The sequence below is a fragment of the Porites lutea genome, chromosome 2 (assembly GCF_958299795.1).
Source record: "Porites lutea chromosome 2, jaPorLute2.1, whole genome shotgun sequence".
NCBI lineage: Eukaryota > Metazoa > Cnidaria > Anthozoa > Scleractinia > Poritidae > Porites > Porites lutea.
Genome location: NC_133202.1, coordinates 26,040,063 through 26,064,556, shown reverse-complemented (window position 1 = coordinate 26,064,556; position 24,494 = coordinate 26,040,063). Strand labels below are relative to the sequence as shown.

Here is a 24,494-nt window from a genome sequence, read left to right as displayed (position 1 = left end):
GAGGCTTTTTTTGTTTAATAAGCCTATTCCAGAAACATTCTGACAGTCCGGAAACAATGTGACTCCTGTTTAAAATTTGAAAGAAAAAAATCCATAGATTTCAAGCCGTTCATTTTTCCAAGGCACCTTTTAAAGATGAGATATAAAGTAAATCTCACTTGTTTTTTTGTTTTAACTAATCGAATTTTTTTATTATATCATGATAAAACATTTAGTGGACAATCAATTTGGAGGATGTTAATAATGTGATTGCAAGTTAAAGTACCCATCATGTTGTTTGTTTTATCGCTTATGGCGGCTTTCTGCTCTGCTAAGGACAACAAACCACCAGACACCAAGGAAACTGCATTTATACTTCGATATACTTATGGCCACTGCACGTATTTTTTATTCCAGTTGAAAAGGTTAGTTTATGGATAAAACTAGGAAGTTACGTATCGTATGTGAATGCTACTATTAGATCAGTCTTCAGCTTTAAAGGGAAATGTTCCAAATTCAGAAATAACATTAGGCGGTATGATTATTTGCAAGAAAAATCGATCGGTATTTTAAGAAGAGAAAAATCATTTTCAGTTTTAAAATAATCAAAAGCGGACGCATCAAAGAAACCCAGATTAAAACTTGCAAATTTACTTACTTACAATTTACTTTAGTATTTACTTCCTCTCCTGGATTGAAGCTCTAGATGACAAATTCTGTCGATCTTCAGCAGCCTGTTCCATCTTGTAATGGCGGACAAACCGGGATGTGGACATACATGACATGTGTCCCAGGAGCCCCTGGGGCGCCAGGTAGTGATGGAACTAAAGGAGACCTGGGCAGCCCGGGGAAAAATGGGACCCAGGGACCACGTGGTGCTGACGGAAAGAAAGGAGCAAAGGGAGAGCCTGGGATCCAGGGTTCTCCCGGCCAAAAAGGAGAGCGAGGGGACAAAGGCAACAGTGGAACGCCGCGACTGGCTTCACACATGAACTGGAAGGAGTGTGCTTGGAAAAAGAGAGACGAGAACAATACAGGACTGATATATGTAAGTGAGCAAGTCACTTAATTGTTACCAGATAACCAGAGTCAAAAAGTACTTTATTATCGATTTGTTAGTTCAAACCAAATAATTTTCATACTGTGAAAATCACAAAACAAATAATTGTCATACTGCACAGAAGCTATTTTGATTCTTTATATCTCGTTTAGAACTGTGACTTTGTGAAGAAATACCCAGACAGTTCCCTCCATGGCTACTGGTAATCTCAGGATTGCCTCATGTGACAACTGCTGCAGTCGCTGGTATTTCACCTTTAATGGAACGGAGTGCAGCTCTCCTGGAACTATTGACGGTGCATTCTACATGGGAAGAGGAAGAAACCACAATCTTTACCGTCACCGCCACATTGAGGGTCACTGCAACTACATTCAGAAAGGAAAGGTGCGAGTGGGATTTTGACGCTGACACTGGTTGGCATTCAATGACTCGAATTTTCATTGAAGAAGTACCAAAAGCTCAGCAGTAAGCTCGAGTCATGTGATTATCTGGACTTTGAAAATAACTATTAAATCTGTATTAGTATTGTAAAGAATAAAGAAGTCCAGAAGCATTAAAACTTAAATGTTTTTACCTTTGTTAGATTCGCCAAAGAGCTAATGACAAACAATCATTAGTTAAGGGCAGTGGCATACTTCATCATCATCATCATCAGTAGTTTTGTCGCGCTAGTAGGCGCACAAGCCCTCCACGCTGTCTGACCAAAACTTTCTGTCTCGTGCCACCGCTTTGGCTCCTTTCCACAGCTTTCACCCGCTTTGGTTCTTTCAATAACATGCTTACCTCATGCATTTTTCCCTTTGGCCTCCCAAAGAGCAATTCTTTCCTTTTTTCAGTTTATAGAAACGAGGCTACTAGTGGTGTGGCCAAAGTACTCAGGGACCTCAAGGAAGTACTCGGCGAACCCGAGTCAAACTCTACAAACCTTGCCGATAAGTTAAACCATGTCGGTCGTCGTGCAAAAAATTATAGTCCACGTGGGTGGGTAGGGGGGGGGGGGGGGGGGGAAGGGAAAAGAGAATTTGTCAGTCCCGCCCCGCACCATCACCCCGCGAGTCAAGGGAACTTACAAACATAATTCTTCTCATTCTTCTCTCGCCGTGAGCGGAACCTTTGCCAACAAAGAAACCATTGACTATTTTCGAATAATCCATAATGCACTCTGTTTGTCCCCCAAATTCGGCCTAAGTTATTGTTTTCACATGCTCTAAGGAAATGGAATATGCAATCATCCCATTTGGGAGGGCAGTGGGGAGAGGGGCAAACAGAGTGTATTATTGGGGATTCAAAAATAGAAAAAAGAGGCAAACCAGAGTAGGGACAAACCAGTGTTTTAGCCCTCATGGACGGGCAAATAAAGTACTTCCATCGTCAAGCCGCATTTCATATAAATTTGGTACTTTCAAACTAACGAACTTTAGGTACTCACATAGGAAATAATTAAACTTAAGCTCAGTTCACAAGTGGTCGTATAGTACTGACGTTTCCTCCTTGTCCAACGGGCCTTCTCGCTCGTACGTGGCTCGAAAAGCATAGGCTGCGCCCAGCATGGCCCAGGGACGAGGCAAGTGCTGACGGCTTTTGTGGTGTGCTCGATTTTAGCTGTTAGGTGTCCGTCATTTGGTTCACTTATAAAAATGACCTGGGACCTGCCTCGTACCCAGACGTCTCTCTCTCGACCAAAATGTGCGCGCAAAGGAAGGCGGGAAGGAGACAACGGGAGAGACGGCGCTTTGCCCGCCGTCTGTACCCTTCCCATGGTCCCTTGCGGTTCGTCACCAGCCGCTCGCCTCTACCTTGCTAAAAACGAAGCGCCTGAGGAGGAGACTGACCTGGGACTATGCTGCAATCAAATGTGGGATGCATGTTGGCAGCGTTTTGGCCCAGAACACAAAATACAGTGATGTGCGTGAAATTGTCAACCCAAGCCTCCGTTGACCTTGTCCTTGTGGAGCTTAAGCAACTACGACGACAACGTCAAAAAACAATTGGTTTTATGAGCAAAACAACTGCTCTGCACGTGCATCAAGCACTTAAGTACATTTCTTTGACGTCCACTGCACGACTACGACGTGAAACCTCCCAACGCAACGTTTTGTGAAGGGCGTGGACATACGACGACAAATTGTCCTTTCGCTATTTGAGCATGGATAAAGTCGTTAAGAATTCAACTCCACGAAAAGTCGCCTACATTTGACGAATTGTGCGGTTTCAAATAGACGCAATAAACTTTGAAAGGACGCAAATCCATTTGTTTAGCGATGTTTTCACTCCAGTCGTCGTCGTTGTTACTTGAGATCCCTGTGTGTGCTCCGTGGAGCGAGATGCCGGAAAGGTATATCCGAGATTCAAGCAGCACTTAATCTTGGTGTCACTACCCTTAAACAAAACGGAGGATTTTGCCTCCACCACACAATAAAACACATAAAACAACAACATTAGAGGCATGGGCGCGTCGGTCAGCCAAGCATAAGCTGAAGAACAAACCAGAGGTTACAGGTAAATATGAAGACACAAGTTGACGTGGCGAGGCCGACACGATACCTCGCGCGCAACACGCCAAGCTAGTTCACCGTACCGTGCCGTCATGGTATACAATTGCGTACATAAATCAATCTGGTTCCCAGATTTCTCTGAAGAACGGGAAGAGGGGCTAGTTACTTTTCCACGGTTCTCTTCAGTGACGGTCGATTTAATCGCCAAAAACGAGGGGCGCAAGAACAACACATTTTGTGACTGTACACGAACTATTGAGTAATAGTTTATTTTGACATAAAACTTAATATGACAGCTCCGGCTTAAAGCTCTACATAGTTACTCTGATATCAAGTGTTGTAATCACTAACTGGGGAAGGGTTTGGGGCATACTTCTGAAAGTACATTTGGCAGTATGCTTTCCACATTTTGGAACAGACACATGATCTACTACAGCAGTCTTGATCATGCATACATTGTTAGAACGGTATTCACTGAAGTGACGTACAACCTTCTCTAGCCAATCATAAAACACTGGACGGAAGGTTGCCAAAAGGCGGAAAGAGAAATTGACACGATATCTTTTAACCAACCACAAGGAGTTGAGAGCAGAAAGGATATTCTGGAGATTATTTTTCGACACATCACTGAAACCCGTTCTAAACAAACTAACATTCCAAGGGACATGGCACGAAATCTTGCATGCCACGGAAATTAAGATCCGTTTTTCTTCTTTTTTTTCGAGTCAATATACAATATGTTTAAGTTTGCAGTGCTTTCTTCTCTGTAAGCTAATTTCTGAACAAAACAAGTCTGGTGGGGGGAGAGAACACAATGATTAGAAGGGGAAAAGAGACAACGTTTCTCTGTTGCCTACTTAAATCTACATTATTAACTACATACTCTACTTACACTTTCACGAGCACAAACATCAACAACAAACAGGGACACGTTTACTGTACAGCAGCGCGATAAAGACAGTTTCCTTTTTAAAAAAACTCCCAGGTCTTTATAACTCTTCTTTTTGTTTTAAGTTTCTTCCCTTGCTTCTTCCTTCGCAATCAGAAGCAACAGAATAGTTTTTGCAATCAACCAAACTTGGAACAGGGAGTCCGACAGTGGAGGGGGACAAATATTACATCAACAGTCACGTTATAATTCAGACCATCTATACTAACGTATCCTTCTTCTAAGGGTGAGTTAAAAAGCCTTTCCATGTTCATAATATAAATCTAAATTATTATATGTACTTATTCACACTTCAAAAGGACAATATTCAGATTTTATAGAGATATTATGGAGTGTTTGCAAACAAAGAAAAATTGTCGTTACTTGGTTTTCGGTGAGAACGTATCGTTGAATTCATTTTAAGACAACACAAAAGCCGTCTTTCTTGCTTTCATTCCAGAACTCCACTTAAACAATTAACTACGTAATTTCGGGTACCTTTAAATTTAAGTTTATCGACTGGGCACCATAAGCCGATCTTACAAATAGCTCAGTTCTCGGTACTTAAGAAAACAAAACATCTCTCCCACTAAAATCCGATAGAAAATACCTTTAGAACAAGTTTTCTTTGCCTGCACACTTGATTTTCTCAAGAAGTAACAAATTTTAGTGCTCGAGTTACCAGCGGAACTCTTTATAAGAAATTCGACTTCTAGAATAAAGTGTTTAATTTCACAGAAGAAGAGAACCAAACAACGCAATGTGACGACGACCACGCGTATAATCCCCCGTCCCCCACCCCAACAAATTTCTCCGTCTCTCGGCCCAGTACATCACAGCTTACTCACAAAGTCCTGTGACAAACCACAGAAAACTAAAGGCTACGCATCCTGCATGATTTTGTACACTACTTACAAGGGCTGGTATCTGACATAATTTCTCGCTGGTATGTTTGGAGTAGACAGTGAGGCGGATGCCCTATGGTTTCCCCCGTCCCGTATTGGAATAAAAACAGCCGAATGTTATGTGCCGCATATCCGCAAGCAGCCTGAGAAAGGGCTGAAGGTTCGATGAAAAGTTGGGGAGGGAGAAGAGGGAAGCCATCACAGAAGTTCATACTGGCGCAAATGCATTCGCTGGATTATGTCTCGGCAGTCGTTAAACACCCGTCGAATATTTTCCGTGTCTACTGCGCATGTGAAATGTGGATAACAATAATGTTTACCATCTCCACTGGCTGTACTGATCCGCTGAAAAAAGTAAAAATACAGCCGTTAATGGATTTACATTCGGTGGAACTGAACGCTCAGCTGTAGTGGCAGTGATAAAGAATGTAAATAATTTCCTGTTGGTATGAACGAACGTGAGTCTGCATTAGACCTTATTAACGATACCCGCCATCTTGATATGCGCTTAAAAAAGAAATGTCAGGTGGTTTCAAACAAACAAGCAAACAAGTGATAAAAGCTACCAGTGCAAAAAAATCGCCTGTTTCTTTCCTGTACGCAGAAGCGAACGTACATGTTCTCACAGCAAACAAAAATGACGTAAAACTTGTCGAAACTCGAACTAACATAGTCGTCTCGTTTTGAAAGCATTAAAAAACTCTCCCGCAATTACTCGCACTGGAAAATTTTGTCATTTGTTTGCCCCCTGAAATACCACGTGATATTGCTTTTATTTCACTGATCCTAATGCGCGTGCAATGATGATACGTAGGTAAGGTTTTAAAAGCTGCAATGTATTCATCATTCAACTTTTTAATTTTACCATCATTCCTCAGAGGTTTGTGCGATTGGTAGGGGATGGGGGGTGGGGGGCGGTATACGCTATCCCAATATTATTAGGTTTTCGTATTAGGCGGCACACATGACTTGTGTATCCTGAGTGACCTGAGGAAGGATTAAATTGCAAAGAAGATCACCCAAGTTTTAAGACGCAACTTATGAAGTTGAGGGAAGAAATCCTGCAAAAATTCAATCTTACCGGGATTCGATCCCTGACCTCTGCGATACCGGTAGAGCGCTCTACCCAATAAACTGATGATTTCCTTTGCAATTTGTTTCTTCTTTGCGCAGTTCCAATACTTCATATTCATATAATTATTATTTAATTGAAGTGTATGCGACAGGAATTTTCTATTTGTCGTTTTTAGTTCTACAATATGCGCAAAATATGTATTTGAAATTTAAACTCGTTAATTATCTTGCAAAACCTATTTTTTTGTCCTCAAAACTCGCGAATTTGCCTTCAAGAATGTCCGCCCTATCGCGCGGCCAAAATGACAAGTATGATGTACAAAGACTCGGCGTAACATAACGAAGTGACAGAGACAAAGAATGAATATAATTTCCCTCTGGTACGAATGCGCATGAGCCGTTATGACGTCAAATGAATAAGCCACTTTACAGTTTGAGCTGCACACCCATTCCTGTCTCTTACTCTTGAATATAAATACGAATATAATCCAAAAAGTGTCTGATGTTTTAGCATATCATGAAACTCAAAAACAGGGAAGGATTGAAATTCTAAGACGTCAGGGAAAATCTTTACTTACTAAGAATTCATCACGAATAAAATATTTAGCTCTTGTCACTGATTCCTCATCTCCAGGCTCCGCTGTGGCTGGAAAAGAAAGAAAGCATCATAAATGTGCGGCCTACTTCATGCCTAAAGCACCTAATAATCTGGTGTCATATAAGTAAGGACCCGTCTTGTGCTGATATTATTGCTGAAAATTAAAGGCTAACAAAGAGAGGCACATTTTAGGGAGCGTAACCATATTGGGTGGTATTGACAGAGGCTACCTAAAGATTACCAGAGCGTGATTGGCACGATGCATAGGGATGAACAAAAGCAGTAAATTTAAATTACTCAATTGAAACAAGCAGGTAACAGTTTACATGACCAATGATAAACAAAGGGAAGTGCTTGCAATTTAATAATATAACTGTTTTTGCTCTGGGAAAAAGGCATAAAAAATTCTTGTCTATCTTACCATCTGGAGGAGTTCTATACCGAGCAAAGTCCGGGAAATAGTCCTCAATCTTGGACTTTCCAGCCCGCACCTTTTCTTTTAACAAGTCTTGCTTGTTAAGAAACAATATTACTGAGATTGTTCTCAGCCATCTAAAAAGAAAACAATGAGCAAATAAACAAGTTATACACACTACAGGTGTATTGTTGTAACAATAATTACTGAATGAGGCTGGGTATGATTTGAAGAATTATACAGGAGGTGCTACACACCTAGGCCAAAGGCCAAGGTGGGTCACCGACTCTGAGAGCTAATTCTTCAAATCATATGGAAGCCGAAGTCAATAATAGTTTTATTAGTCACTCAAAATAATTATGTCAAAGTTCTGAACAAGCTGGCCTCATCAAAAACTCTCTTCAAAACATTCGCCTGTTTATTGGCATCATTGCAGAATAACGAAGAAATCATTTTTTTTTTTTTGCAGATACAGTTACTCCTTAAAAAGGTGACAACATTCCCGATGCATTTTGCATTCTTTCTCAAACAGTCAAGCCAGTAATTTGGCTATTTTGTTTGGATAGCTGTGAAACTCTTGCCATTTTCTTGCCATAACAGCTACAACTGTAGACTGCAGTGCCACTTCCTCAAGTAATGCGGTTCCAATTGTTTTATTGGGGTAATATGCCATTGTATCAATGATAATGCTTGCATCTTTCAACTTAAGTCAGTACCAGATGCTTATGAAGAATTAGCTGGAACCATTGAAGCCCCGAGAGTGATCAACCTAAAATTTCTCCTTGAAATGTCAATGATGAGGACATGTCACAAAAGATTAATCTTACAAGTTGATACTTCAACAAATTCTCCCCACTAGTTGTATTGAAAACGTTTAGGGACAACAAATGAGAATTTGAATTTTCATCATTGGGTTAAAAGGGTTAAAGCCAATCAGGAAAGGCAAAAGTTTTAATAATAATTATTTTTTGTGTAGCCAAGTGTCCTTTATTCCCTGGAGACAAAAATACTATCCCGAAAAAAAAAATTGATAAAATATTCTTACAGTGGAACCTCGATAATTTATAATGAAGGGCCAAGGGACTGACTGTTACCAAGATTTTGTTATATCACGGTTCTTTTTCATATATTATAGTATCACTTGGGCAAAAAATATTGTCCGTTATACCGAGGACTTCTTTACTTGTCACTTGTATGCCTCTGAAAAAGGAAAAGCAGATCCATACAAACCTGTTATTCCAAATACTTCTGAACAATTCAAGAGATTCCTTCAACCGGTTCTGTAAAACAAACATAATATGTTCATCAAGAAAATGTATTTTACAGCCTCAAAACACATAATACATAACATTTAATTGACATTGTCCAACACGGAAATGTAGTAGACGTAGTGTATAGTACTGTGTATAATTATTGAAAGTACATGTACTCTGTACAGCTGTACTTACTAGAGAGGAGAAGTATGATGTCAGATTACCATGGTCACAAAATTTCCATGTTGCTTGCGACAACAGGCAGCTCAAGCAACAACAGGGACAACGAGAATGGCAAAAAAGCAATAGGTTTGTTGTGCAAAACAACAACTTTGCATGTGTAGCACACTTTTTGTTATTTCCTAGCCGTTGATGCACAACTGGAACATGAAACTTCCTAATTTGACACACCTGCTTTATGGAGTTGGCGAACACAACACAAAATTTTTTTTCTTCTTCTTCTTAACTAAGACATGTTCCTTTTGGATTCAACCAGAGACAATTTCGCCAAAATTTGTCAAAGGAATTGAAGTTGAATAAGATTGAGGAGGTTTGAAACAGTGCGAATTCACTTTTTGTTGTCATCCAGACTTTTTGCTACAACGGCAACATGACGTAACAATGTCAACTTCCCCTCTCTATTAAGTGTTTCCATTTTGGCACAGGACAGGTCAATTAAATTTTTTAAAACCGTATGCTTTATGATAATTATTCAAATTAACTACAGGTCAAACTGTACCTGCTATGTTCATTAATCTTCTCAGGAGGAGAGGAAAAGGGGTATATATTATTTTTGTTGACTCCGAAAAAGGGTCGATTTTTTCCCATACATGTAACCCTGATCACAGTAAAACCCCACGAATAAGAACCTGGATTGTAAGAACCTGTTACGCTAAAATTTGCCAGTTAAGCCCTCTCTATAATAAGAACCTGTTTAGCCTAAAATTTGAAACAGGTTCTTAATTTTGTAAAATCTGTGAAAAAATTCTGTACACTTAAGCAAATAAGATAAGTCAACATTTGAATCCTCTTTGGAGACATTGGTGCCTTATCAATCCAACGGCAATGCAATGGCATGCCGCCTTTATAATGAGGAATAAGCCGAGCCACTAAATACTCTTATCTACAATATTATTGGATTTTTTTCCCTTTAGAAAATAAGAACCTAAATAGGCTAAACTTTTGCTAACTACCATTTGTATAAGAACCTGTTTAGACTAACTTGGAAAAATCCAGGTTCTTAGATGCAGGGTTTTACTGTATTCTCGATCAAGCTCAAAATTAATGCAATACAAGGCAAAAACTTGATGCAGGCAAAGAATAAACAAATGTGCAACAACGTGCAGATATTTTTCCCTCAATGTCTCCAACAGGATTCTTATTTTTCACAATACTATTGCCTGAAACAGGGCCGGAGGCTCAAAGACACCACAGCACAGTTCCTGCCTAGTAAAATTTATTTAAGGGTCGGAATATCACCCGGGGTCATCACTTACCTGGCTAGGATCTTCTCTTAGTACCAAATTGTAACTACTGCATGCAACCACAAATATTATTGCTGTAACATCTGAAAAAGAAGCAGGAAAAGTAATAGTTAGTGATGCCGACAAATCAACTGGTTGTAATCCTGAATTTTAACAGCAGGGTTCTCCAGAAGCTCCATCTAAGTCATCTACTCAAAGAAATATTGAGGAGAACAACGAATTTGTCATGTTTGTACATGAATGTGAACACTTCATTAGATGAAAGAAAAAATGATGTAAAACAAAGTGAAAATTAATGTGGGTAAGTGAAGTTCCCATTTTCATGGCTAAAATCTCTCCCTCGTTGCTCAAAGTGTGCTGAAATGCATTTTTCAAGGCCCTCAAAATTACACATTTACCCTTTAAGACCCCCCAGATGTCTCCAGTAGAGGGGGGAATCCCCTTCCATACCTACCTCTACCCACACACGCGAGTAACTTTCAATCTAATCTACATGTATTGCTGCCTACTTAAATGTTTTCTCCATCCTCCAATCATATTTTGGATCCCTGCAACAGTAAACTAATTTACAATAGCAACTCAAGTTTGTAATCTATTACAAACTGCTCACCGTTAAAGCACTGTATCCATTTCCTCCTTTCATCTCTCTGTCCTCCCACATCAAACATACTGAGGAGGTTTAAACATGGATGTTCAATTAATAAAAGGATCCTTGATCGTCAAACCTGCTGACAACTGTGATAGGCAGGTGAAACAACTCACAGGACTCATACAGAATTTCAGCACAGTTAAAATGAGCCTGCAGCCAGCAATTTTGCTGGTTCCATTGGAATATTATTTTGCTACCTACTCAACACTTAGGTTTAATAACTGTGAATACAAACCACCCAAGTTTAGGCACTTGCTGCCTGCTAGTATTGTTTTCCAGAGACTTTGGGATGCAAAGTTCAAGACTATCCCGACTTTTTCCAAAACAACATTTCCTTTTTTCTAGACTCAAGGTTATCAGATACAGTGAAACTTGTATTAAGCGGACACCCTCGGGGAATGCTGTAATGTCGGCTTAATACAGGGTGTCCGCCTAATACAGGTTTCTATAGATAACGTCATGTGAGGTGTCAAATGCCCTCCAACTGAACATTGGAAACGTTTAGAATACTCCCACAGACTATGATGATATACGTTTGCACGAATTTCTTTATCAAACTGGACTAATTGAACATAGTATCTTAAACAAAGATTGCAACTCAAATTTGAAAACGAAATAGAAAACAATACTGTACTGGGAAACTAATCAAATAAGTTCGTCAAGTCATGTTTTTTAATGTAAAAATCAAAAAATTTGTGGGTGGCAATTCGAGGCAATCTTTCGCATTTCCGGTGTCTGGCAGGTTGGGTGGTGGAATTTAATATTACAAGTGTCCCTTTAATACAGGTTGGCAACAATAGAAATGACCATTTCAGGTACTTCTTAGGTGTCCGCATTTCCTTAATAGAGGTGTCCGCTTAATAAAGGTTTCATTTAAAGTAAACAAGGGGAATAAATTTGGGGACTTCGGCTACTGTCCACTTAATAGAGGGTGTCTGCTTGATACGGTGTCCACTTGATACAGGTTTCACTGTAGTTAAACCCTTGACAGAAATGCAGGAACCAAGTTTTTCCCAAGTATTTTTTTTGCACTCTAAATGTATAGAAACCACAGTGCAATGAAAACATGAAAAACAATACACCACTGAATTGTTTTTCCTACAGACAAGATTTACACCTTCAAGTAAGAGTTGCTAGCAATTAAGCATGGCTGCAGTTTTGAAAAAGAAGAACAAAGACAAAACAAACAGACAAAAAACTCTGGAGTTTTTACCATTTTTCTAGACTTTTTCACGTCTGGAAAAATGGCTTTTAAAATTCTTCTTCAAGAATTTAAGACCCTGCGCAAGGCCCACCAATACTCCTGTTGCCTGCTGGTCACAGTGTTATTAGTAAACTACTCTGAACAGAGTCAGGAACCAAAACTTACTGAAACTTCACTTTGTCAACTTGAAATCTTGTTTCAATGATTCCTGATGTCAACACACGACATCTGAGCAGGTCCTGAAAGTAGAAGTACATAGCAAGGATTGCATTAGCCCGCAGGCAAGCTCTCTGGTGCTCTCTGGTGGCAGGATCAAGGGTGGCACAGTTGGTTAGTGCATAGCCTTTGGTGCACGAGGTCCCGCGTTCAATCCCCGGTGACATCACATCCTTGTTTCAACTTATCTCCTTTCTGTATAGCTTTGACTAGCTTTAAATAGGGGTGTAACGATTGATACTTCTTGCAGTTTGATTCGATTTTGATTATTGCCTTTCGATTTCGATTATGTCAATGTTTCTTAATTCTTATAACATGACACATGATGTAAAAACATGCAACCCTAAACCCTCAATTTGAGAATAGTAGGAGGGACAGGAGGATTCACAGTCGCTTGGTTCGTCGCCATGTTTGAGAACCTGACAAAGAGCGTGTCCCACATAGTTTGCCTTATTTGGAAATTCTCAAGGGGTGGTTGAAGGACAGCATTTTTACCAGGCAACACAAAATGGCGCACAAAATGCTATCGTCTTTGCTCGTAAATCATAAATGCACAATTTAAAGCGTTCTGGATTCCGATTTTACAATCTAATAACTCACTAAGGACACCCTTGAAAAGGCATGCAATAACCGAACCAAAATCGAAACGTGGAACCAAAGAATCGTGAATCGAACCGAACATAATCGTGCTTTTAGCTTAATCGAGAATTCGATTAATCATTACACCACTTAAACTGATGGAGAGAGGGGGGTAAAATGAGCACACCTTCAACCTCAAGTTTATCAGTCATAATTATACTACTGGCACAAGTTATCGTGAATGTGGATGCTTTACCTTTACCTTTAAGAACAAAAATTACATGCATCTTCTTGTTTATCAAGAGACTTTTTCCTAGAATTTTCTGTTTCTCTTCACATCCAATTTTCAACTACATTTACCAAACACAAGCCACTGCAAGTAATTTAACACTGGATAATGAGAAGATAGCTAAGGGTAGGGACATATTGCTTAGGCACCCAGTTAAATGAATAGTGTACCTGTTCTACTGGCAAGTAGTCAGCTTGTTTGACTGTATCAACCCTGTCCAAGAAACTGGAAAGGAAAAAAATACAGTGAGTATTATTGCTAGTACCAACTCAGCCCTTTAAACCCTAGTACCAACAATGTTCATCAAACATTTTGTGTCATACCGATGAGGAGAATTTGTTGTTGTTTATTATAATTTATCCAGATCTTTTTAGTTGATCATTTCCTTTTTTGAGCTATTTTGAAAAAATAGCTCATACGTCAGTGGTGTGAGCGTATGTATCTTTGTGGCTTTGTAACTTTGTATGTTCGGATGTTTGTTGCAAGAGCCAATAAGGTTGAAGGTAACATTAGTTGATGCTTAGGAACCAATGAGATCTTAGCATCTACTTAAACATGCATTGGTAAAGGTCGAACAAGGGCACTTTGAGACCGCCATCTTTAGTCTTCACAATTTTTTCGTCTTTTATTACGGCTACAGGTGTTTGGAAACATTATATTAAATATCGTCATTATTCAAACGCTGTGTACAGTGATGCAGCTGTTTAAGGGTTCATATTTTAGTGTTGAAGCTACTTCAAGACATTTCTGACCGAATTCGGCTATCGTTAACGGTATTAACGCACGTATTTATGAGTTGTGTTTCACGTGCTTCAAGGTAGAGTATAAAAGATCGTATATTTTCAAAGCTCTTCCAGTGAAGCAATAATTGATATTTAGATATAGACTTTTATTCGAAAGTATGCGCCCTATAAGATGTGGTTTTAGAAGTTTAAAAGGCAGCTTATTTTTTTGAAAGCTGTATCGAGTATTGTTAATCCAATAAACAAGCTTTAAAAATATTATTCTCTCGCTTACAAAGTTCAACCGACCTTTTTCGTTCTATTTAGTAAAGATGCGTAACTTAAGTAGAAACAGTGCCGTTAGGGAATAAAATTGGAGGAAGCTAGTTGACACAATAATCATGATATAAGTAGAAATATATTCGGCAGTTTGATAATTTTCTTGGGAGTTAATAAATGTTAGGCTATCAACCTTGACCTTGTATGTACGAACGACGAAAGGGGGCAAAGTCCGACACTTTCACGTGCCAGCTGTGTGACTGTACATCATATGCAGATTGGCTTTTCACAATAATAATAGTAACTTGGGCGTATGAAGACCTGTTTCATTTAGTAACCAATGCCTTAAAAAAGGCTCTTGTCTTTTAGGAAGCAATAGCTTTTAAAACATGACGAAATAAGTTGTCGGAGTTAAAGACCGTTTCACAAAATTTTGGTTAATAAATGTTAGATTATCAACCTTGACGTTGAATGAAATATAATTTAATTGCAGATGTTATAATGAAGCCGAGGTGATTTCTTAAAATCGTTTGAGAAAAATTTGTAGTGAAGAATTAGCCTTTTTAACGTACGAATTGTAAAAGGGCCAAAGACCAACACCTTCACGTGCAAATTGTGTGCGTGAGTTACTTTTATAATTCTGTTTACTCAGCTAGTTTACTGTGTGATAACTCGAATTCCCTCACGTACGAACGACGAAAGGGGGCAAAGTCCAACACTTTCACGAGCCAGCTGTGTGGCTGTACATCTCATGCAGATTGGCTTTTCACAATGATAAATAGTAACTTGGACGTATGAAGACCTGTTTCGTTTTGTAACCAATGCCTTAAAAAGGCTCTTGTCTTTTGAGAAGCAATAGTTTTTAAAACATGAAGAAATAAGTTGTCGGAGTTAAAGACTGTTTCACTGAGTAGAATCGCACGTGAAAACCTCGTGAATTATGATGATGCAACCATCTACCACAATGATAAAAATCCTGGTATTTCGTAACTATTCAGTATTCGATGAGTCACATTTTGGCTTAAGAAACTCCGAGGAAACCTTAGAGTTTTCCTTCTAATCAACGTTTGGTGAGTAGAAATTTATTTCACTTTAACGATTTGTTTAACTTGCAGATGTAACAGGGAAAGACAGAGGAAAGTGAATATATAGCTTGAGGATCGACTCAGCTGAGCGTTTCGCGTTTTCATTTTGTACCGCAATACGCAATTTCGCACAAAAACCTAATCTACATTTAGGATGAAAGAGGTAGATTGATCACTCTTGGTAAGGTTACACCTAAGCATTAAAGTTACACTGAAGCATTAAAGTTACACTGAAGCATTCAAAATAGCTCATGCACGTTTAACGTGCCTATGTTTTCTCATAACCTATTAAATTTCACAAAGGCGATTTTTAACGAGGGTCACATCGTTAACTGTGACCCCCCAACCCGCACCCCCCTCCCAAGCTGCTCCTTTCCCCAAATTTAGCAATTTTTTACACATCCTGCAATGAAATGCGACGTTTAGTACAAGCATTGGCAGCATTAATTTTACCATGGCTGACATTGAAAATTGACATTGTAAATGCACTTTAACCTTTAACAGAGTTAACAACAAGGAGTGCTACATGTAGTCTTAGTTTGTGTCTTGCAGGCCAATATTATTGCAAGCAGCCTTAGCGTTTCACAATAATGGGGACTAAGTTTATAGCAGTGCCCCCCCCCCTTCTCCTTCCTCTCTCTCCACTGACTTGTGCAGTGTGACCCATGGCTGCCTTCTTCCTTTTGTGCATGGGGTCTCATGGCTGGCTTGCCAAGATTTGACAGTCAGGGGGGCAGACTCCTTCTAGGAGCTTGCTGCAAACAGTGGAAGCTCCTGGATTTCCCAGGCACCCAACTTCCAGAAGTTTCTTGGTGTTGTGGATGGGTGCACTCAACAATTGTGTAATAGGACCCCTTGATATCTCCAGTTTATTCACTCTTGCCTCTGACACACATCATTATACAGGGATTCTGATAAGTTCTGGAGAAGTCAAATTTCGCAAGATTTTTAGGGAAAAATTCACAGGAAAATTGGCCAATTTCATGGGAAATTTCAGGGCAAACTTCACCAAAAAGCAATCGGTAAAAAATGGCCAAATTTCAAGGCAAATTTTGCTGGAAATCGATCAGTGTTACGCTGATCAGACCAGTGTTTTTAATGTTTTTCTAACAGAGGTTATCATTTGCTCTTTCAACAATATGCTCAAGAAATGAACCGATGGCAAAGCCTTTAAAATCATGGCTAGAGCCCAGTTTTTCGCAACATAATCGACGCCTGGTAGTTTCGGGATGTTGTTTGCACGTTTCAGTGACAGTATTTTCTCTTAATATTCATTCACTATCAAAACATAAATTTAAGGCGGCAACTTTCTTTTATTTTATTTTATTAGCTTTGCCTGAATATATCAGATATTCTATTGTTTGAGGATGATTATGTTGACGCGCTTACTATTACCTCTACATTTAACCCAATAAAGTCCAAAGCCCTGAGCCCAGGGCACCCTTGAAAATCCAGCCAAAATGGCTGCCTCGTTAGAAAAACAAAGAGGACTGAAAATAAATCAAAATAATTTGTCTTCCTTTTATTCTATTGAAGTGAAACTTCACAAAATCTTTGCTATTAGAATAAAGATTTATTTACACTACTTAAATCTACAAGATGAAAATAACCCTTTCTACATGAAAAAGCAAAGTCAAGCAATTTTGCTTTCTACAGGTCATCTCATCGAAGGTTAAGTGAAATTTTCAAGTTTCTTACAAGGATCAAAATTTGAATTTGCCACCATTACTGACATCACGCTTTGTCACATCAAGGAAAACTCAAAGTTATATTTTAAAGGTCAAACCTGCTGATACAAAGCTTCATTTTCTAAAAAATCGGAAAAATTAATGTAACTACTAAAACTATTATTCACATTCGTTCACGCGATATATTATGAATAGATTTCATGACAAAAAAAAAAAAAGACTTGTTTTTATATTACAGTGCATTTGAACAATGGTCAACTCAAGGTGAACCGCCTAAATTAATGTTCACAGCCCCAAACATGGATGATAATGAAGAAAAAATTCTAAAAAAAGATAAAGTCAACCTTCAGTATCTAGTAAAACACTAATTTCCCCCACGCTATTGGGTAAAGCAGGACTGTTCACCGTGTATTTGCCGACACAGGGGAACTCTGCACTGTGCACATCCAGGCGATGTCTCAAAGGTGTGTCCTTCATCGTGCTTTCGGCCGGCTTTCGCACACATGGCTCAAGCTTTTTTGCTGCCTTGCAACTTGCCAAGAAAATGTCCTTTCACGTTTTCTTCACTAGTTAAGGTTTGGATTACACAGGTGCCTGAACTTGACAGACATTTGTATCTGTGGTAGCTGGCAATAAGAAGTTAGTTCATGCCGAAAGGCAAGTTGGCTACTCACCTTATTGCCAGCTAGTTGTGCCGAGTAGAAAAATCAGATAAAAATTTGCGTGGATATAACATAATCTCCTCTTTACTTTCTTCAGAATGATTATGATTTTCCCCTGGTTGTTAGGTCAAGAAAGCCTTGAGATGTCCCATGTACATGTATGTACATGAGTGTGCATGGGTGTACACAGTATTTGTATCAGTGTTCACACAGATTTTAGGATCCAAGATTCTTTCCAGAGTTTTTTCAAAACAATTTTTTCTTTTCCCCAGAATCAAGGTTATAAAATAGGTGATTAACAGAGACAAGAAAAAAATAATGCAGGAACAAAGCTCTTTCCATGATGCACTGCAAACCTAGGAATGAGATTTCACCAAGGTTCACCAGGTCTGGAAAATTGCTGGGCAAATTTCAGGACTTTTTCAAGAAGTCAAGACTCTGTACAAATGCACATACAATGTACAAATACTGAGCAGCAATTTTAATCATTTCACACCCATCATATATTTTTTTTTCATGTAATATTGCACAAAGTGTCTTTTTCTGGCTACTAATATTTTAAGTCTGGTGACCACTCTACAATTTTAGGTCACCACTGAAAGGCAACTTGAAAAAAGTGATACACAGGAAGAAAGTGATATGATAAAGATCTTCATTATTAGCCCACTATTCTTGGTTTGCACTGTAAATTACAGATCCTCATTTTCCTCTTTAATAAAACCTGAGTACGAACTTTACACTCGACTAATAAGATCTGCATCATTCACAGCCTGGCACAGAGAACACCGTCATGGATGTCCCAGGGCTAAAAATACCTTGAATTCCAGCTTGTCCTGTGGGCAAGCATGTCTCACATACTCCTTGCCAGAGGCCACTTCTTGCTCATCTTTGTCAATGATTTGATTAGAAGATGACTTTCTGGGACCCTTGCCAAAACACCTCTTTACCAACACAGCAGTAAAGAGTGAAACAGCACTGAAAGCCTTGTTCTGGGCTCCTACCTGGTTACCAGGATTTGAGTACATTCCATGATTGGCCTGTTAAAAATGCCATTGTCCACTTGCCAATGAAGATGAAAGGAAATTTGAAATGTTTTTCTGGTAATTCACTGAGTCCATTGGGGGGGCACCCAGAACAAGGATATCAGTGCTGTTTCGCAGTCATTACTGACCGAGGTTAAATTATGTCTGCGACGCAGGCTACCATCTTTCAAGTTCTGCCATAATTTATGTGTTGTGAAAGAAGCAACTAGAAAAAAAAATATTTCACTAAAAAAATATATCACTAACTCTGAATGAAAACATAATTGTGTAAAGGCATACGGGCTTTGTGTTATACTTTAGTAAAGTAAACATTGAATTTTAGTTGATTTTTCATCCAATTCTTTATAGTTAATTTTGCCGGGAAAATGCACGAGATTTACGCAAAATTTTTTTACGTGAAAATGTATGTTATTTTAATTATCTCATTTGTTCATTGCACGCCCCCAAGTCCCCCTTAGAACAGGCGACTAATGGCCCCTTGTTGATGCAGTCAGCTACCATGTTTAAATCACCTGGCTACTTTAATTTTTCTTGAAAACCCTGGATAACTCAGACATTTTTTCCTAAATATAGCTATAACTTAAATTCCAGATAACTCAATTAGTCATTTATGATTTCCTTTAACAGTTTTTTCAAGTTACTGGGAGTCAGCACATACCATGCTTAGCTATGTGGTAGTTGATTGACCACACTTCACAAATCCTTTCAGTTCAAGGTATTTGGCAGCCAATGGAATGCTCCCAGGATATGAATATTGTCTGCCAGCCACTATAACGGATGATACAGTACAATAACTGCCAATTTGTAGAGATTATTCCATTTAGACTCATTCCGGAATTAGTCAGTTGAGCAGACCCTTAATCACAGTGCTTGAGGGTAAATTTTCATGAAAGATTTATAACGACCACGCTGGATCTCTTAACTTTATAATTTGGAGACCCGACCAGCAAAAAAGCTATGAAAGCATCATAGAAACCGAAACTGAGGAAAACCGAAACTTCAGTTCAATAAATTCACAAGCCACAGCAAGCAACAAATGTTTGTTCAGAAATGGCCTTTCAAGGACTGTGGTTCACAACAGCACGACAAAGGTTTTTGAACACTGATATATGGTTTCCTAAAACTGCTGGAAAATAACTAGACCTCAGCAACATCGCTTAAACCTTCTAGACAAGGACACAATCAATTAACTGCATTCGAGAATACAAATACACAGAAAGAGAGTTAGAGATTCCTCCCATTAGGATCTTAGCACCAAAGCAATGCTCTGTATTATCTGAATAATGACTGCCAGCTAGCATTGAAGATGGTATACTGCAATCAAAGTTGCTCCATCTATTTATATGGGGGAAGACGGTCAATTAAACATGTCTTTAATCAGTACCCTTAACTGTAATACTCGTGTTTACTAGGTTTGGCTGTCCTTTACGTTTGGAAGAAATTATTGAACCAAAGCTTAACATTTGTTGTATATAAATATGTACTGCAGTTTGGTAATTAACTACAGTACAGTTCAGAGATAAGTGACCAACGCACACTGGAAACACATGTCTGTAAAATACAGACACAAAAAAAAAACAGCCCCTAAACACGGAAAACTAAAAGGAGAGCAGAATGAAAGGAAAATTCTGATTCAAGCACTACAAAAGTCACCAACCATACAAAATCTGATGCTCCAAACCAATATATTAAAACCCAAATAGAAATTCAGACGATAAAGAAAGTTGCTTGACTGAAGTTAGAGAATGACAAACAAACAATTTATTATATAAATAAACTTGCAGACATGAGTATTGGTATCTAAGATGGTTAAAGAATAAAGCACAGACTCTTATCCTTAGACAAGTTCTATTTTGAGATTCAAGCATGAACAATAATAAAGCCATGAACCTGCAGCTATCCTCAAAACAAAACAAATATTCCGGGGGTATGACCTTTTCGTCTAGTGGAAAATTGCACACGACTGACTCTTAAAATGTAGAAAAAAGAAAACTAAATATTTATACTAATTCAAATATCTGAAACACAGTTTTGTCAACCAAAAACAATACAGCATGTGTACTCAACCACTACAGGAAATTTTGTAAAAGTACTTGATCTTCAGAATGAGCTGTTATATAACTCGATGCAAAGACAGCTTTCTCCGTCCTCTTTACCAAACATTAAGTCATTCAAAAACACGAAACCTGAAAATTCAACTAACTGTACAGTGTCTATATATAGATGCTTTAGCAAAGCTGAGAACAATAATGAAACACTTCAATTCTACCTCACTTACATAGAATTTATTTGTGCTCAAAATGCAGGGTATGTTCAAAACTAGTATTTCTGCTTTGGAAAGGGAACACAGTGACAACAAAAGAATAATGTTCCTAAACAAAAAGAACAAAACTTGATGATGATAAAAATTGTAACATGCAGATGGCAAGGAAAAAGCAAAACTTGAATATACATGTTGTTTTTATAAGCAAGTGAGTACTAGTAACTTTAGGCCCAGAGAAATTAGAGTCTCATTTTTTCTAATCGGCATCAAAAAAGACCGACCATCATACACTTTCAAAACTCACAACATTCGAAACCACTAAAGCGTGCTCAAGTCTGTATGTTTGATCTAAAAATAGGCATCGATACGAAATAGATCGACTCATACAAGGTACTGTTCATACATGTATATCGCCAAATAGTTCTTCTTCTTGATTAAAATTTTCAGACACTACTTTTAGAGATTGTTAGATAGTTTTTACGGTTCTAATATGTCAGCTTTACAATTATCAAGGACACAGCATGCAGAGATACCACGAAATTGCAAAATTTTTAACCCATTCATGAGATCAAATAGACAGAAAAATACTCAAATCGCATGCACAGCCGTCACACGACAGTATGGCCCTACTCTGCTACAAAAATTACTCCATGATCGGCTAGATTGTATGTTTTTTTTTTCTCAACAAGTCTTGGAACATTAAATCTGCAAGGCTAAGAGTTGCTATATCCTAGAGCTTTCGTAGCTTTTTACATGGAAACCAGTTCAAAACAAAGCAGGCTGAGAAATGGTTCATAATTTTAAGGCATGATATTGTAATTCTTCGTGTGTCGTATGTTTCGTAAACAGGGTACGAGAAGATGCCAAAATAAAAATTTCTGTCGAGTGTAAGTAAAACTGGAAGCGCATGTATCATTTTGTCTTAATATCGTACAGAAAGCAGAATGGTCTTCGCGAGCTGAAGTGCATCCCATCAGAAATTTTCTTTCATTATCCTTCACTTCATCATTTGACAGTCTGACCACCAAAAATAGCTACGAAAGCGCTTATCTACTGTTTTAATAGCATAAAAACCATTATGGATGAAAACTGTACAACAGAGAACCGTACCGGACATAAAACACAAGCTTAAGTAAGCCAGCAAACTTCGTTCGCATATGGCTTCATACTAACCAAGGTTCGCAACAGCGTGACAGAGGTTTTCGAACGTAAAATCACGATTTTATCGCTTCTAAAAAACCGCTAGAAAATAAATAAACCTTAGCGATGGTGCTTACATGAAATACAAGGTGAAAGTCAATCGGTAGTTGAAACAAACTACAAAGAAGCGCCATGACCACGAATAATAATTCTTTTCCAGCCATTTTGTCGGGGTTGGCTAGTTTGTAAACATACTGCCATGTTTCAAAAAGCCATAGCTACCTCCGACCCTCGATTTAAGCTTTAAAATACCTCACCAAGCGTATTTTCGGCTGTATAAGACGGGAAAATACGCTTCTGAGGCGCATGCATCATCGAGACAACACAATAATAGAGTATTTCAACGTCTTGACCAAGTAAAAAAGACCCAAAGATGTTATAATAAATACACTTACTATTGCGCGCAGTCGATAAGTTGATACTCATTCGATCGTTCAAAGCATTCGAGAACTCCTGCATCCTGCCATAAGATTTTCGTATGTTCGTAGAACTCCTACGAAATAAAAACAGCGAAAAGTTACAAAAAAATCCGGGATATGAACGACCGTGCAAGACGAAAACACATTTTGTTTGTTCAAAGCATTCGCCTGCCCTCAACCCAAGCTTTCTAGTTTCCATAATTAGAAATGTGTACTAAATAAGAGCGAAACCGCTCGCCTGAAAAGCTTAATCTCGAAAGATTTGCTTTCGATGCCTTCATCGATGTTTTACAGAGAAAGTAAAATGCTTATAAGATAACAACTCCAGCAAAAATATCATCTGGCCTTACCGGGGGATAGTCGAAGTCTGGCGTCGTGGCGACTTCGTGAAGGTAGTCGATTCTAAACTGGTTATTAGGGTTCGCTAACTTTACCGGCGGTGTAAGCGTTGACATGGCGCCTGTTATGGTCTAAGAAACAAAAATTATGCACCTTACAAAAAATCCAAGCGAAAGAAATCGAAAAAGCTGTGAAATCGCAACGAATCGCGAGCTAAATGTGGGTGGTAGATTGTAAATAGGCTAGTCTTACCAATATTGCATCTCTAATATTCTTCTTTATATCTTCTATTTTTTGCCTCTTTTCCCTACGAGAAATGAAGCAAAGACGCAGATTAACACAAGACGTCCATTGTGAATAATTCTTGTTCGATCGCGGCCTGCCTTCCTCACTTTTAATAATTTGTATGCTAAATAACTGTGACAGAATGGTGAACACTCACTGTTCCGTAAAACCGTGTGCATCGTGTAGGATCCTCATCTGTTTCACGATGGTGCTTTTTCCTGATTCTCCAGCCCCTTGGAGGTTAGAAATAAGACTGATTACTCATTCGATAAAAACCAAAATCAACCACCTTCAAACCCAAATAATACAGCCATACACGACGAGAAATTGTTACCAAGTAGAAGAAGGCGATGGGTTGCGCGGTATGCAATCTTATCGTCTCTCAACTGCTTTTCGATCTTTTTGTTCGTATTTTTCTGCCTCCGATTATTTTCTTGCTCCTCATCGGTAATGTTGTTCCCGAAACACCCCATCGCACAGAAGTGCGACTCCAGAACGAGGAAGACGCCCCCGTCGTACCACCAAATAAAAAGTTTCTTTTTTCGAAGATGAAAGGCTAGTATGGAGTTATAGACACAGCAACACGACCGCTCAACTTATGACAAATCAAGGCACACAGGGTGTGACACACATCCGCAAAGGGTCATGGGAAATCTCAGAGCCTTGAGACGGAGGGTGGTCTGGTGATGAGTGTGACGTCAGTTGCAGAGGACATACGGGTTTTGACGCATAAAATGACGTCACAAAAAGGGGATTTTCGCAAAAACGAAGCAATTGCCTTATGGAGATTCAATACCTTGTATTTTCGCTTGCTGAATGCTGCCTTCTCTTTCCATCTTTTTTTTCTTTTGCTGAGGCATTTCATAAGCTTAAAATAGGATCAGTCATTTTTTGTTGCAATTTATTTATTATTGAGATATTTTTGGAAGGCTTTTCAAAAACAACAATGCAACACCGACTTTTTCACTGCTTTTTTTTGACAGTCTAACTATGTCATTAATTGCGCAATGCTTATAACGGTTTGCTAACTCCACTTGGAATATAATTTACGACAGAAACAGATATGCGCATATAAAAACCCACCAATCTTGCGTTTTCCGAAGAGAATTAAGAAACCTTAGATAAAAAAGTTTTAAACACTAGTTGTCGATAGAAAGCTCTGCCGGGAGGCTGAATGAACTTTTTACAAGTCTGTCATATCCATTATGGAACCGGAACGGATTTCTAGTTGTGGGCAGCAAACCACATCTTAATTCATAATTTACTTCGCTAGTTGTCAAACTATAAAACATCATCTATCACAGATAGGACCCTATTAAGAATATCTCTCATTGCGAGAAGAACAAAATGCGGAAACTCTCCCACAAAGAACCCACGGATA

General features: G+C 38.7%; 1 protein-coding gene and 1 pseudogene across 1 annotated transcript; one reads left to right on the top strand and one right to left on the bottom strand.

The window, feature by feature from the left end:
- Nucleotides 1-685: 685 nt before the first annotated feature.
- On the top strand, nt 686-1,732 carry LOC140925917 (collagen triple helix repeat-containing protein 1-like; annotated as a pseudogene).
- Nucleotides 1,733-3,787: 2,055 nt separating this feature from the next.
- Nucleotides 3,788-23,732, bottom strand: LOC140928133 (guanine nucleotide-binding protein G(s) subunit alpha-like). Its single transcript, XM_073377845.1, has 13 exons — nt 23,448-23,732; nt 23,271-23,346; nt 23,081-23,135; nt 22,840-22,959; nt 22,466-22,563; nt 13,299-13,353; nt 12,210-12,283; nt 10,802-10,860; nt 10,204-10,274; nt 8,685-8,734; nt 7,461-7,591; nt 7,020-7,087; nt 3,788-5,712 (listed from the first exon to the last, which is right to left on the bottom strand). The coding sequence occupies exons 1-13, from the start codon at nt 23,584-23,586 to the stop codon at nt 5,566-5,568; spliced, it is 1,143 nt and encodes a 380-aa protein (XP_073233946.1). The 5' UTR covers nt 23,587-23,732; the 3' UTR covers nt 3,788-5,565.
- Nucleotides 23,733-24,494: the final 762 nt, after the last annotated feature.